Source organism: Crocodylus porosus, unplaced genomic scaffold, assembly GCF_001723895.1.
Source record: "Crocodylus porosus isolate Cpor-Errol unplaced genomic scaffold, CroPor_comp1, whole genome shotgun sequence".
Taxonomy (NCBI): domain Eukaryota; kingdom Metazoa; phylum Chordata; order Crocodylia; family Crocodylidae; genus Crocodylus; species Crocodylus porosus.
Genome location: NW_017728949.1, coordinates 34681007 through 34692570, shown reverse-complemented (window position 1 = coordinate 34692570; position 11564 = coordinate 34681007). Strand labels below are relative to the sequence as shown.

Here is an 11564-nt window from a genome sequence, read left to right as displayed (position 1 = left end):
TTTACAAGTAACACTACTTCTAGAGTAACTGACAGTGACATTATACACATTAAATTAAATTCAGCTGGAGTGTAAAAAATAATAAGGGTGTTTAAATCAAGATACAATCCTTTTAGAGTTGTTTCTCCTATGTGCCTCGGGGACTACAGATTTAAAACCAGCTGACAGGAAGGAGAGATTTTAAGCCAATCAGAGAACAGTTCTGTATGACCAATGAAAAACAGCCTTAGAAAAATGAGGCTTGATATGGTAGCTTTCTTTTCTGTCTGGTGCTGTTTGCAAATTCCAAGGAGCAAAGAGTCTGTGTGTACAGTGCAGACTGTGCAATAAGCCAGAGAAGAGATTAGCGTCACTGAGAAGCTAACAGGCTATTACTTTGCCTGCATTAGTTGCAAGCTGAAAGGCTCCTGCTCATGTCATGCACTCACTTACCCAGGAAATCAGAAGTTTTTCCAGGACAAATCTGAGGAAACAATGCACCAGGGTAACAACTTTGAGTGGAAAGAGAATTATAGAGACCTGGAAAGATGCCAGAATGCAGGTGGTGGAGGAAGCAGACCCAAGTGATGGGGATGGCTGTGGTTACGTGCAAGATTTCAGCTTGGACCTGCAAGTTGGTGTAATTAAGCCCTGGTTGCTGCTTGGTGAGTGTATATCTGAACCTAAATCCAAGTTCATGTTAAATGCCTGATCCTGAAGGTACTGAGCACCACAGGAGGTATGCTTAGCTGCCAGCAAATCTATAGGAGTTGAGGATTCAGTGCCTTTTCTGGGAGCTGCTCAGCATCATTCATGATCACTCTCTAGGGCACTGGTCATTACTGTTTATATTGAAGTTAAAATTATGCTTCTTGTATTCTCCCCCTTGTTTTTTTTTTTACTTGTTTTATCCACATAAGCAAATGGAAAGTTGTATTTGGTAAGCTTGGCTAAAGAGTTGTTGTTATTATAATATGAAACAAATTAAAATGAGTCCCCTTATCCCAAGGAAAAAGAAAGTACTAACTTCTCTTAAAACCAAGTAGGTGGCTTCTTTGTCTTGCCTTTTTGAACAATGATATGCAAATGATATGATAATAAGGCCTCTCTTCTTACAGGATCACAAGATGCTGCTCATGATCTGGAGACGATGAAGAGATATGGGGTAAAAAACTGCATAGCAATGGCAGTAAACTGCCTCATAGTGGAAAATGCTAGTGGAAAATGCCTTTTAATCATGAGAATGTTGGTTTTAAAACTTTGCCCCTTCTATTTTTTAAAATAAGATTTTATGTAACATTTAGTGAGGTAGTACCAGAAGCTTCCATCTTATCTATACTTGGTGTTATTATGGGTATCTAAGGGATTATTATGGGTATCTTTCATAAGAAGCTGGAGTGTCTGCATCACGAGATTAATTGTGCAAGCTGTTAAAAGTTTGTTGTTTCATGATGGAACAGATTTGCTTCACTTTAAGTTGTGTTCCATCAAATCTCAATTATTGAGCAGTGTCAGATCTGGAAACAGGGAACAGTCCAGTTAAAAAGGATGGTCTCACCTCCAGCTCCCATGGTGCTCCCTTTACATTTTTTTTGGTGTTGTAGGGAGGGTGGAATGGTCTCCAGTGGCATTCCTTTGACATAGGACAGGGTATCCTGGCACATAGGAGTGGTGTATCTCCCTGCACTGTAACATTCCCAGCCATTGGACAACACAAAGATGGCATAAAGCTATTGTTGTCCTATCTCTGCCTAGTGTGTGCCTGCTGTACTGTGTGCTCTAGTTTGCAATGTTGGTAACTCAGAAGGGCACTCTTATTTAGTACTCCAGTGCCCAGCATAGTAAGGGAGCTTGTCCTACCTTTTAGATAAGAAATCTTCAGTATATGGCTGGTTTTAAGGTTTTTTGGAACCCCCAGTTTGCTTTTTTTTCTAGTCCTCTCAAAATTTCTTTTCCTACACCATGTCTTCTACTCGACCGCTTACAAAAATATTCTCTTGTCTGCATGGCAAGGTGAGGGCAGCAGATCCTCTGTCTCTATACCCCCTCATTTATTTGTAAAGAGAAGCATCATGTGATGTGTAATGTGAGGGTGAAGGCCATTGGCCAGGTCTTTTCCCAAGATGAACCAATGGCCTAACAGTGATAAGTAGGCAAAGGTTGGGTCAAGTGTCAGCCAGTCTGTTAGTGTGTCCAGAGAGTGAAAGACCCTGCCAATCTTTCATTACATTTGAAACATGAAGTCTTTCAGCTCTGGGGGAAGGGTTCAAATTTAGCTGTGGGAGAGAGTATCTCTGGTATTTTTTTATTAGTTGTTGTCTGCTTGCCTCCACATCATTAAACAAGATGTGCTTCCACATCAGAAGTAGATACATTGCAGTGATGAGTGAGGGAATTTCTATAAGTAGTTTGCAAAGAAATAGGCATGTCTTATTAAAGGTAATAATCTAAAATAAAACTAAGTCATGTAATCATATAAGCTGCAGTTGGTATTTACCAATGGGCAATGATTTGTTCTTTATTTTGTTTGTCTTCATTAACTATCTTTTTTGGCTTAGGTTACTCATGTCCTAAATGTGGCATATGGAGTAGAAAATGCCTTCCTTGATGACTTTGTATACAAAAGCATTTCCATACTGGATCTTCCTGAGACAGACATCACATCCTATTTTCCAGAGTGTTTTGAGTTTATTGAGCAAGCTAGGATTCAGGTATATCAATAATTCATGCTACTAGTTATTCTGGCAATATTTTAAGACAGCTTCTTTTGATAAAAGAAAATATGACTCTGTCATATTTCATAATGCAAATATTACTTTTGGCATTGCAGTTTTTTAGTCATTACCCCTGCAGGCAAACTTTATATTGAAAAAAATAATTCCTTACTCTCTCTTCATACTTGTACATGTTCACTAATCTCATATATTATGATTTTTTGAGAATGACTTAATATAATTTCTCTCTGCTGTAATCTTTTTTAGCGTAGTATGTATTAGATCTCAAACAGAGGGTATCTTTTTTATAAACAAAGTTCAACAGATCCAGATAACAAGTTCCTGAAGAGAAACCTGTAATGGGAAATTGAAACCTATATGAGCTTTACCTTCTATAGTTTCTAGAATCCATCCATCAGGGAGACAAGGTTTTGTTCTACCAAGGAAGAAGCAGGGAATTAACCACTACTCCTGGAGATGAAAGGGATTTTGAATGGGATGCTTCATCCTGCTGTTCTTGTGTTTAGCCATCTCCTCAAGGTCTAACATATTAACCTATGAATACTTGCTAAATAGAAAGATGGATTTAAGCTTAAGTGTTTGTTGAATCAAACCTAACTGCACACTAAAAATCCTGGAAAAGAACAGCAAAGGTAGGAAATGGACAAAATTCTTGAAGATGCATGGCAATTATCAGTTCTGCTCTCTGCATATGCCTCCAACTGGTATATTTCTGCAGAAAAAGGGGAAGTGATGATCAGACTGATAAATCTACAAATAGTTGTATATTATGTTATTGCTTACAATGACGGAGGTAAGATCTGGTGACCCAGGAGGTTCCTTTGGTCCAGGAAAAGAATGTATATTGTCAGTCAAACCTACCAGATCTACCATGTTTGTTATTTACATAGTTTAGGATGAAAGAAGGTAACCCTGCTCCATCGTCCTTCGTGTTACATTATGTTCTTTCCTTATAGCATATCATTTACAAGTTACCTGAAACGTGTTCTCACTTAATGACCTCTTTCAGGTTTCTAGTTACGGTTTCCATTTCATTTCTAAATGAGATTTGACAGCCTTAATAGCTTAGAGTCACTGCTCTGCTTCAGAAATGTAATGTTCCGGTTACTTCCCTATAAATAGAGGTGCTTTTATAAAGACTTTCAATGGCTATCTTAATATGTTGATAACACAAATGATAGAAAGCCAAAGGATCATACATGCTGTGCTAGCAGTCTGCAGCAAGTGGGCTGGTTACATGTTTCTGACATCATGTTTTCATCACCAAATATATTAAAAGCTATTATTACTTTTCTATGTAACTATCAAAGAGATGCTGTTTTATTACCTGGGAAAGGAGACGGGGTTTACACAGTCAGAATTGAGACACAGCAGTTGATGAGCAATTATGTTTTATACCAGTGATGCTCAACCTCCTCAGCCCCGCAGGCTGGGTAAGTGGTGTGGGACCAGTCTGCAGGCTGGATCCAGCATGGAGTTGATGAATGGGGTTGTTCTGGGGGTGCAGCCTGGTGTGCAGAACATGATTTCCAGGCACCAGAGTCAGCTGCAGAGCGACTGTGAGTTGGCATATGGGGCCGTATCATCTGGCCCACAGGGTTCTCCATGGGCCTGGAGATTTCGTGGTGGCAGCATTTATCACCATAACTCTGGAATCAATAAATGTGCCAAAATTCAGGCTGCAGGCCAGAGGTTGAGCACCACGTATTTACACAGCAGAGAACTTTGAGACTTCCTGAGTTAGTGAATAAAATAAAAAAGACATATACTAATTGATAATTACTAATAAAAGATCTAGTAACCCACCCTAAAAAACACTGGACTGTGGTTGCCTCCATGTAAACGCTTAAATGAGATCAGATTATTCAAATACTACAGCATCGTCATCTGGGGCCAGATTTTCAGAAGAGCTCAGCTGCCTCCTAGAGTAGAAGGGAACAACCTACAGTGCCACTGGATCCATCTCAGAGCTGGGATGTGGGTATGTAGCTTTGCCCATATGGAGCTGTAGCTGGGTGATAGAGAAAAGGGATGGTGACTGCATCCTAGTGGCGGTCTGCTTCAGATCTGAGAAAACATTGCTGCTGAGAAAATGCTGTCAATCTCTGATCTATGGACCAAATTAAATGAGGAAAACTTTTAAAAGCATGTTAGGTTCAGTGTCTATCCTAGGTAATCTGCAAGTGAAGCATTTACTTGACATCTATTATATAATACTTCCAGAACATTGAAAAGGCAGTATCCCTGTTCAGTGACATCAGGAGTGTCTACACATGCATTAAATCTGGGAGCAATTTACTCGCGAGTAAATGTTCCTGGGCAGGCGTCGACATGTGTAAGGAAGTGGGAGCAGATTTGCTGCTAATGGCAGCAAACTGCTGTCACTTCCTGAGGCCCTGCAATGGGCCCCTGCTGCCGTCAAGGGGAGCTCTAGGCTCCCTCTGGGTGCTAGTCCAGGGGCTGGCAGGGAGCTGCAGGCAGCCCCCTGGGGGCAAGAAGCAATGTCCCACTAACTTGGCAGCAAGGAGCTCCAACCTCAGCTCCCTGATTGAGGCAGGGGACTTGGAAAGAGTTGGGGCAGGGGACTTGGATTCCCTGCCCAGCTGGGGGCTTGTTACTAGCTGCCCCAGCAGCAAATTGGGGCAGGGGGCTGAGACCTGCCCCACTGCTGCAGCCCTTTCTAAGCCCCATGCTTCAATCTCTCAGTTGGAGCATGGGACTGTGACCTGTCCCTGACCAAGTTCCCAGCCCTAACTCCGTGATTGCAGGGCAGGGGCTGGAGAGCCTATTCCCTGCTCAGCTCCATGATTGTGGAGCTGGGTGGGGAACAGGCTCCCCAGCCTCTGCCAGCAGGGAGCTCCCAGCACCAGCTCTGCAGTTGCAGGGCTGGCATTGGGAGATCCTTATCTCCCAGGCCCAGATCTGTGACGGTGAGGCCAGTGCTGGAAAATCCTTATAAGGATGATTAACACTGAGGAGACCTTTCTAAAGCACATTAGGTGCAGTATCCATCCCAGGTGATCTGCAAGTGAAATATTTACTTTATATCTATTATACTTCTAGAACACTGAAAAGGCAACATCCCAGCTGAAAAGGCATTTGAAAAGGCAACAAATCCCCTTATGAGGATCTGCCAGCACCAGCCCTGTGACTGTAAGATGGTGCTAGGAGATAAGGATCTGCCAGCACCATCCCTGCAACCTTGGAGCCAGGGATAGGAGCTCCGTGTTGGTAGGGGCTGGGGATCTTGTCCCTCACTTAGCTCCATGATCATTATAAGGATCTCCGAGCACCAGCCCTGTGACCACGGAGCTGGCACTGGGAGATAAGACTTTCCCAGTGCTGGCCTCAGGACTGTGGAGCTGACATTGGGAGATAAGGATCTGCCAGTGTTGACCCCTGAACCATGGAGACAATGCTGGGGGCTCCCTGCTAGTGGGGGCTAGGGAGCCTGTTTCTCACTCAGTTCCATGATCATTATAAGGATCTCCCAGCCTATCACCTGCTCCCAGATCACAATGGTGAAGCGGGGACTGGGAGATAAACTTCCTGTTGCTGGGGCAAGGGGACATAGTTCCTCTGCTGGCAGAGCCCACCCTGGCAGCAGGCAGTTCCGAGGGGCAGGGAGTGTTCTCCCACCCCCTAGTGGCTGGCTGACCAGGAGTAGATTTGCTTGCAGTCAGGTGTCTACATGAGTGCTACTGAACAGTTAGTAATAGCAAGTAAATTTGCTATTTGCATTTGCAGGTAGCAAATGTACTTGCAATTAGTGAGGTTTACTGAGCAGTAAGCATATGTACATACTTATTATGCAGTAAACCATGCTACTTCGCAGTACAGCATCTTGTGTAAATGCACCCATCCTGTAGGTTTTTTGGGGAGAAACTTTTAGCCATGGTTGCCTTGTGAAGATCTCTTCTTACAGTTGCATCAAGGGTGGTGGGTTCTTCTCCCCGTAAAGACATTGAAACCTGCAGAGGACCCTATTCTTCTATTCCAGTCCTTTCTCTCAGAAAGCCTGCCTCCTTGGCCCCAAGGAATGCATGTGCTTTTCTTAGTAGGAATAAACTACACCTTTGCAGAAGTATTTGAAGGAAACTTGGCATTGAAATTTAGAGTTCTCTCTTCTCTACACAGCTTATTCTTGGATGGAAGTTGAACTGGACTAGAAGACCACTGGACTTTTAGGGCCATAGGACTGTGTTCTTATAAAACTCACTAAGATTGTGGCTGTCTTGCATTTTTATTCTATATTCCTGTTGAATACAAAAATGAATAGGAATAATTTTCATAGTTTATCCCTGGTGAAAGGGCAGTGGCATCACATTAGTGGCCATTCCCTCTTTCACTGATTGGCAGAGAGGGCTGCCAATCAGCAGCGAGGTATGGGGTCACCTGAAGGGCAGCCCTTCAGCCATTTAGTGGTGAGGGGCATGTGAGGCAGTCACGGGGGGGGGGGAACGACTCACTGCAAAAAGACTGAAAATGGCACCAGGCGCTAGCAGTAATCCATGATTTTGACTTTCCCTGCATGTTTCAAGTGTGAGGCTTTTACCATTCACCCTTCATCTGGCAGACCTTGTATTTGCCAATTTTCAAAAGGCATTTATAATAGAAGATATAGAGGAATAATTAAATGAACTAGGGCAGCCAGTTGTGAGGCATTAGTAGTTCTACTGATATAGGTGTGCAACACCTCCTATAGGTAGTAGGATCCCAACTACAAAATAGGCTATTTATTTTATTCCTTAGCCATTGCAAAGCAGTTTTGGTCATTTATGCTATTAATTTAGAACTCCTTATTTTTGTTCATAATTATTGATATTTATGAAATTTCTTAGAGCTTGATGAAGTGATTTTAGTAAATCTAAATAGGAGAAAAACTGTAGATGAAATATATTACCGTGCATGTAACAGACAATAACAGAGCATCTTACATCACTGACGTATTTCATTTTTCATTTGAAGGATGGAGTGGTGCTGGTTCACTGTAATGCAGGAGTCTCTCGTGCTGCAGCAATTGTCATTGGTTTTCTAATGAATTCAGAAGGACTTGGTTTTACCAGAGCCTTTACTTTGGTGAAAAATGCAAGGCCTGCCATTTGTCCAAATCCTGGCTTCATGGAGCAGCTTCACAAGTACCAAGAGTACAATAAAAAGGCAAATGCAAGCATAAATGATCATGAATGATAAAAAGACAGAAACTAAACAGTCTGTGTGCTTGTACTGTAACAGATGTGTCGATGTACTTTATACTGTCATTTCTCAGACTCCTCTCACATGTATATTTTAAATATATTTCTACATATTTAATTCTTTGCTTTTTTATCTAAATATGTTATGTTACTTGGTCCAGACTTCAAGCAGGTAAGAGGCCAAATTTTATTCCATTGACTTCAGCGATGAATTGGCCCAAGGACATGTTTTTCCCCTAGAGTGGTGATAAAAGATCAAGTTCTAGCTTGTTTGAAATATCAGGCAGAAGAGAATGTCAGGTTTTCATTGAACTGTCTGAGGATACAAGCAATAGAAAAGGGAAATAAAATGCTGGCTCAGGTAATAAAGTTACTGCATTTACTTTAATACTGAGTCCAATCTTTATCCATTCTAGTTGGCTGTAAAACCTAGATAATAAACTATTCTTATAATAAAGTGCCTCACTGTTTGGTCTTAAATCGAACATACAAAGGCAGGTTTTTAAAGGAATCCTATGGCTAGGCAGCCACTAAATATTTTTTAAGAATTAAACCAGATGGCCTTTTGATGAAGAAGATGTAAAATGTTTTAATGCCCTATTGAAACTTTTTTCTACACTGTCCTATTATGGGGTGACTTTAAGTAGAGTGATATTACACTTTGAAATGACAGGTAACCAACCTCAAAGTGAGATATTTAAGGAGGGGAAAATGCGAAGATATCAAAGAGAAGATTGTTTTATTTAGAATAAAAAGTATTGTCTGGATCAGGTTTTATTATAGAATGTTTTTCACACACAGATGTACTATAAAAATGATACAAGACTGTAGGACAGGTATGAACATGTGGTAAAATGAAGGACTACTGAGAGGCTTGCTTATAAGAATTTATAGAGTATGCTCTCCTTTGGGCACCATTAACTTGAACTGCAGTAATTCCTAAGATGAGTTAATGTATTCAGTCTAGTTCCTTGTAGATTGATGTTAATACTAAGTGTTCAGAAACTTTATTACCATAGAGTTAAAGCTGTCCAATGATCTTATGCCCTTGCAGAACATGTGAATTAAACTTGATCTTCTGAAAATCAAAATCAGTTAACGTAACTAAAACTTACATCTATAAACTGGGAAATAAATGGGAGGCATCACCTCCTTTTCCTAACCCCAGTTCCCATTTATTCTGCCAACCACCCTGGGCTTTATTCTCAAGACTATTATCCCTCATCTTAATTCCCTTCAGTCTGAGCTTTCCCAATCCTTTTTCTGTCCTCTTAATACCAACTGCTATTACTCATCTCCACTTATCTCAATGATGTTAATCCCTTCTTTCCAATCTTCCCTCCCCACCTATTTTTCTCACTTCTTTGCACTCTAATCCTCTCTCTTTTCTTAGTCATCCCAACACTCACATTTAGCATTCCACCAGAACCCCCCTGGATTTTCCTTCGTTACTCCAATCCTTATTCTGTAAATTTTCATGACAAACTATAACAGAAAATAATATAAAGTAGCTTATGCTGGGGGTCAGGTGTTGGGAGTGTATTAATCACCCCCTGACCCAATGACTCATTTTCCTGGGGTACAAACACAGCTATTCTTCCAGAAACATAATTACCTTTGTCTAACTGCTTACCAAATTACTATTTCTTCCCTGTATTTGATCAAGGCTTATTACCTTCACAATATTTCTGAAATAAAACTGTAATTTTCAAACGTTTTAAAGTAATGCACCTAAGCAAGAAACTTTTTTCCTCAGGGAAAGACTTCTAGAAAGAGCCCCTATTGAATGCAAAGAACATGCACACCACCTGAAGACTACCATAGATTTTAAACTCTCAGTACCTGGACCAATGATTACAGCATATTATTTTTGATCCAACCAGTTGCTAACACTAGATTGTTGGCCTCAACAGTCCTGGTCTTGTTGCTGAGGTACACTCCATTCTTTTTTTTTTTTTTTTTTTTTTGCATATCAGTTTAATAGTGCTGAACTACCATTGTAAACTTCATCTTTAGTAAATTCTTCAATTCGGCAATGGAAGCAGTGTGCTAGGTAGCTGAGATAAACTAAGCAGCAGAAATTAGTTAGAGGATGAATACGGATTATAATTTGAGCTACAGGTCCATGCAAAATAAGTTAGAGGAACCAGGTAATTTTTTAAAATGCTGTTTTCAGGGGCTTGTATCTTAGGGGGCGTGTCTACATGAGACAATGCACAGAAGACTAATTCTACTGTAAAATCCATGCTAATATGCAGTAGATTTAGTTTACTGTGCATTAATGTCACTAAAAAAAAGTGTTCGTCAATGCTAATGTGCAATAGCACTGATTACAGTACAGTAAGTTAGTACCTCTTATTACAGGTTTTAAACATAATATGCTATAATTATTGCACATTAATGAACGTGTAGACATGCCCAGGAAATCTTTTGAAATGGCCTAAAGCAGCAGTTCCCAATCTGTGGTACATGTACCACAAGTGCCATGCCTATAACCTGTCAGTGGTATGCGTTAACAGATTATAATTACTTTACAGGACAAAAATTTGCTGGTGGTACTTAAGGTTGTATTGTTTTAAATTGGTGGTGTGCAGTGTGTCAGAGTTTGGGAACTGCTGAAGCTTACATGGCATTTTCATAAAAAACAAATTATTCCTATTTTTTGTAGCTTCCCTGAATTAAAATTTCCTTCCAGGGTGAATATACTGACTGATTTCAGCTGGGGAAGAAAACTCCACCCTGCTGTACAAGAGTGGTTCAAGTGTTGTGTGTTATTTGAATACTCTCCTGCAGTCTTATGGAAGTTCCAGGTGAAAAGTTTTTCGTCTGTTTGTTTTTTAGTATCACTGCAATAGAACGTTTAGTTTCAAAGGGTGGGTGACCAATAGAGGATTTGCTTTTACTGTATAATTGCTAGTTCTATATAATTATAATGTAAATTTTAAAGCATTTATACTGAGTACTGTTTTTATGCAGTTACATTGTAGTGTTATTGCAGCAATGGTGATCTACAGACTATCCAAGAAACAGGATTTGTTTGGTTATATCATTTATTGGACTAATTATATATTTTGGTAGATATCTTTTCATTGGACTAACTATATCAAACTATTAAAATATAGTTGGTTCAATAAGAGATTTTAACAAATCCCACTTTTTCCAGTTCTATGCACGTCCACAACCTGTAAGTCACTATAGTGCCACTGTAGCTGACAGGCTGGACGTCTGGCTGCAGAATTACTTTTTTCTTTCAGGGAGTATGTGGTGAAAATTGCTTTCATCTTGGTCCTGTGGAAATTTTCAAAGAATGCCCATCAACTTCAGGGACTTTCTTCAGTCTTCATGTGTAACCTTGCTGCTTTTGTACCTATTACCCGTTCATGCCTCGATTCTTTTGTGCAGCTATCAATACTAGTAGTACTTGTTTTAAAAATTAGAAAACATCTGTACAAGTGAGAAAAACTACAAGTTAAGGAAGGTTACAGTTGAAGACAAGCCTGAACCAAAATTTGGGGTCCAGAATCTGGAGTTGGTTATTATAATTTTTTACTTGAGCCAATCTCTAGTTGCAGTCACCCAAGGAAAATGGCAATCAACCTAAATAAACACTATGAGTATAGCAGATGCAAATATACCAGTATACAGTTAGGGTAAA

The 11564-nt window shown here is 40.3% G+C and overlaps 1 protein-coding gene across 1 annotated transcript; it reads left to right on the top strand.

Annotated features, from left to right (window-relative positions):
• Positions 1-220: 220 nt before the first annotated feature.
• On the top strand, positions 221-10858 carry DUSP19 (dual specificity phosphatase 19). Its single transcript, XM_019554310.1, has 5 exons — positions 221-644; positions 1098-1144; positions 2538-2690; positions 7683-9841; positions 10605-10858. The coding sequence occupies exons 1-4, from the start codon at positions 419-421 to the stop codon at positions 7902-7904; spliced, it is 648 nt and encodes a 215-aa protein (XP_019409855.1). The 5' UTR covers positions 221-418; the 3' UTR covers positions 7905-9841; positions 10605-10858.
• Positions 10859-11564: the final 706 nt, after the last annotated feature.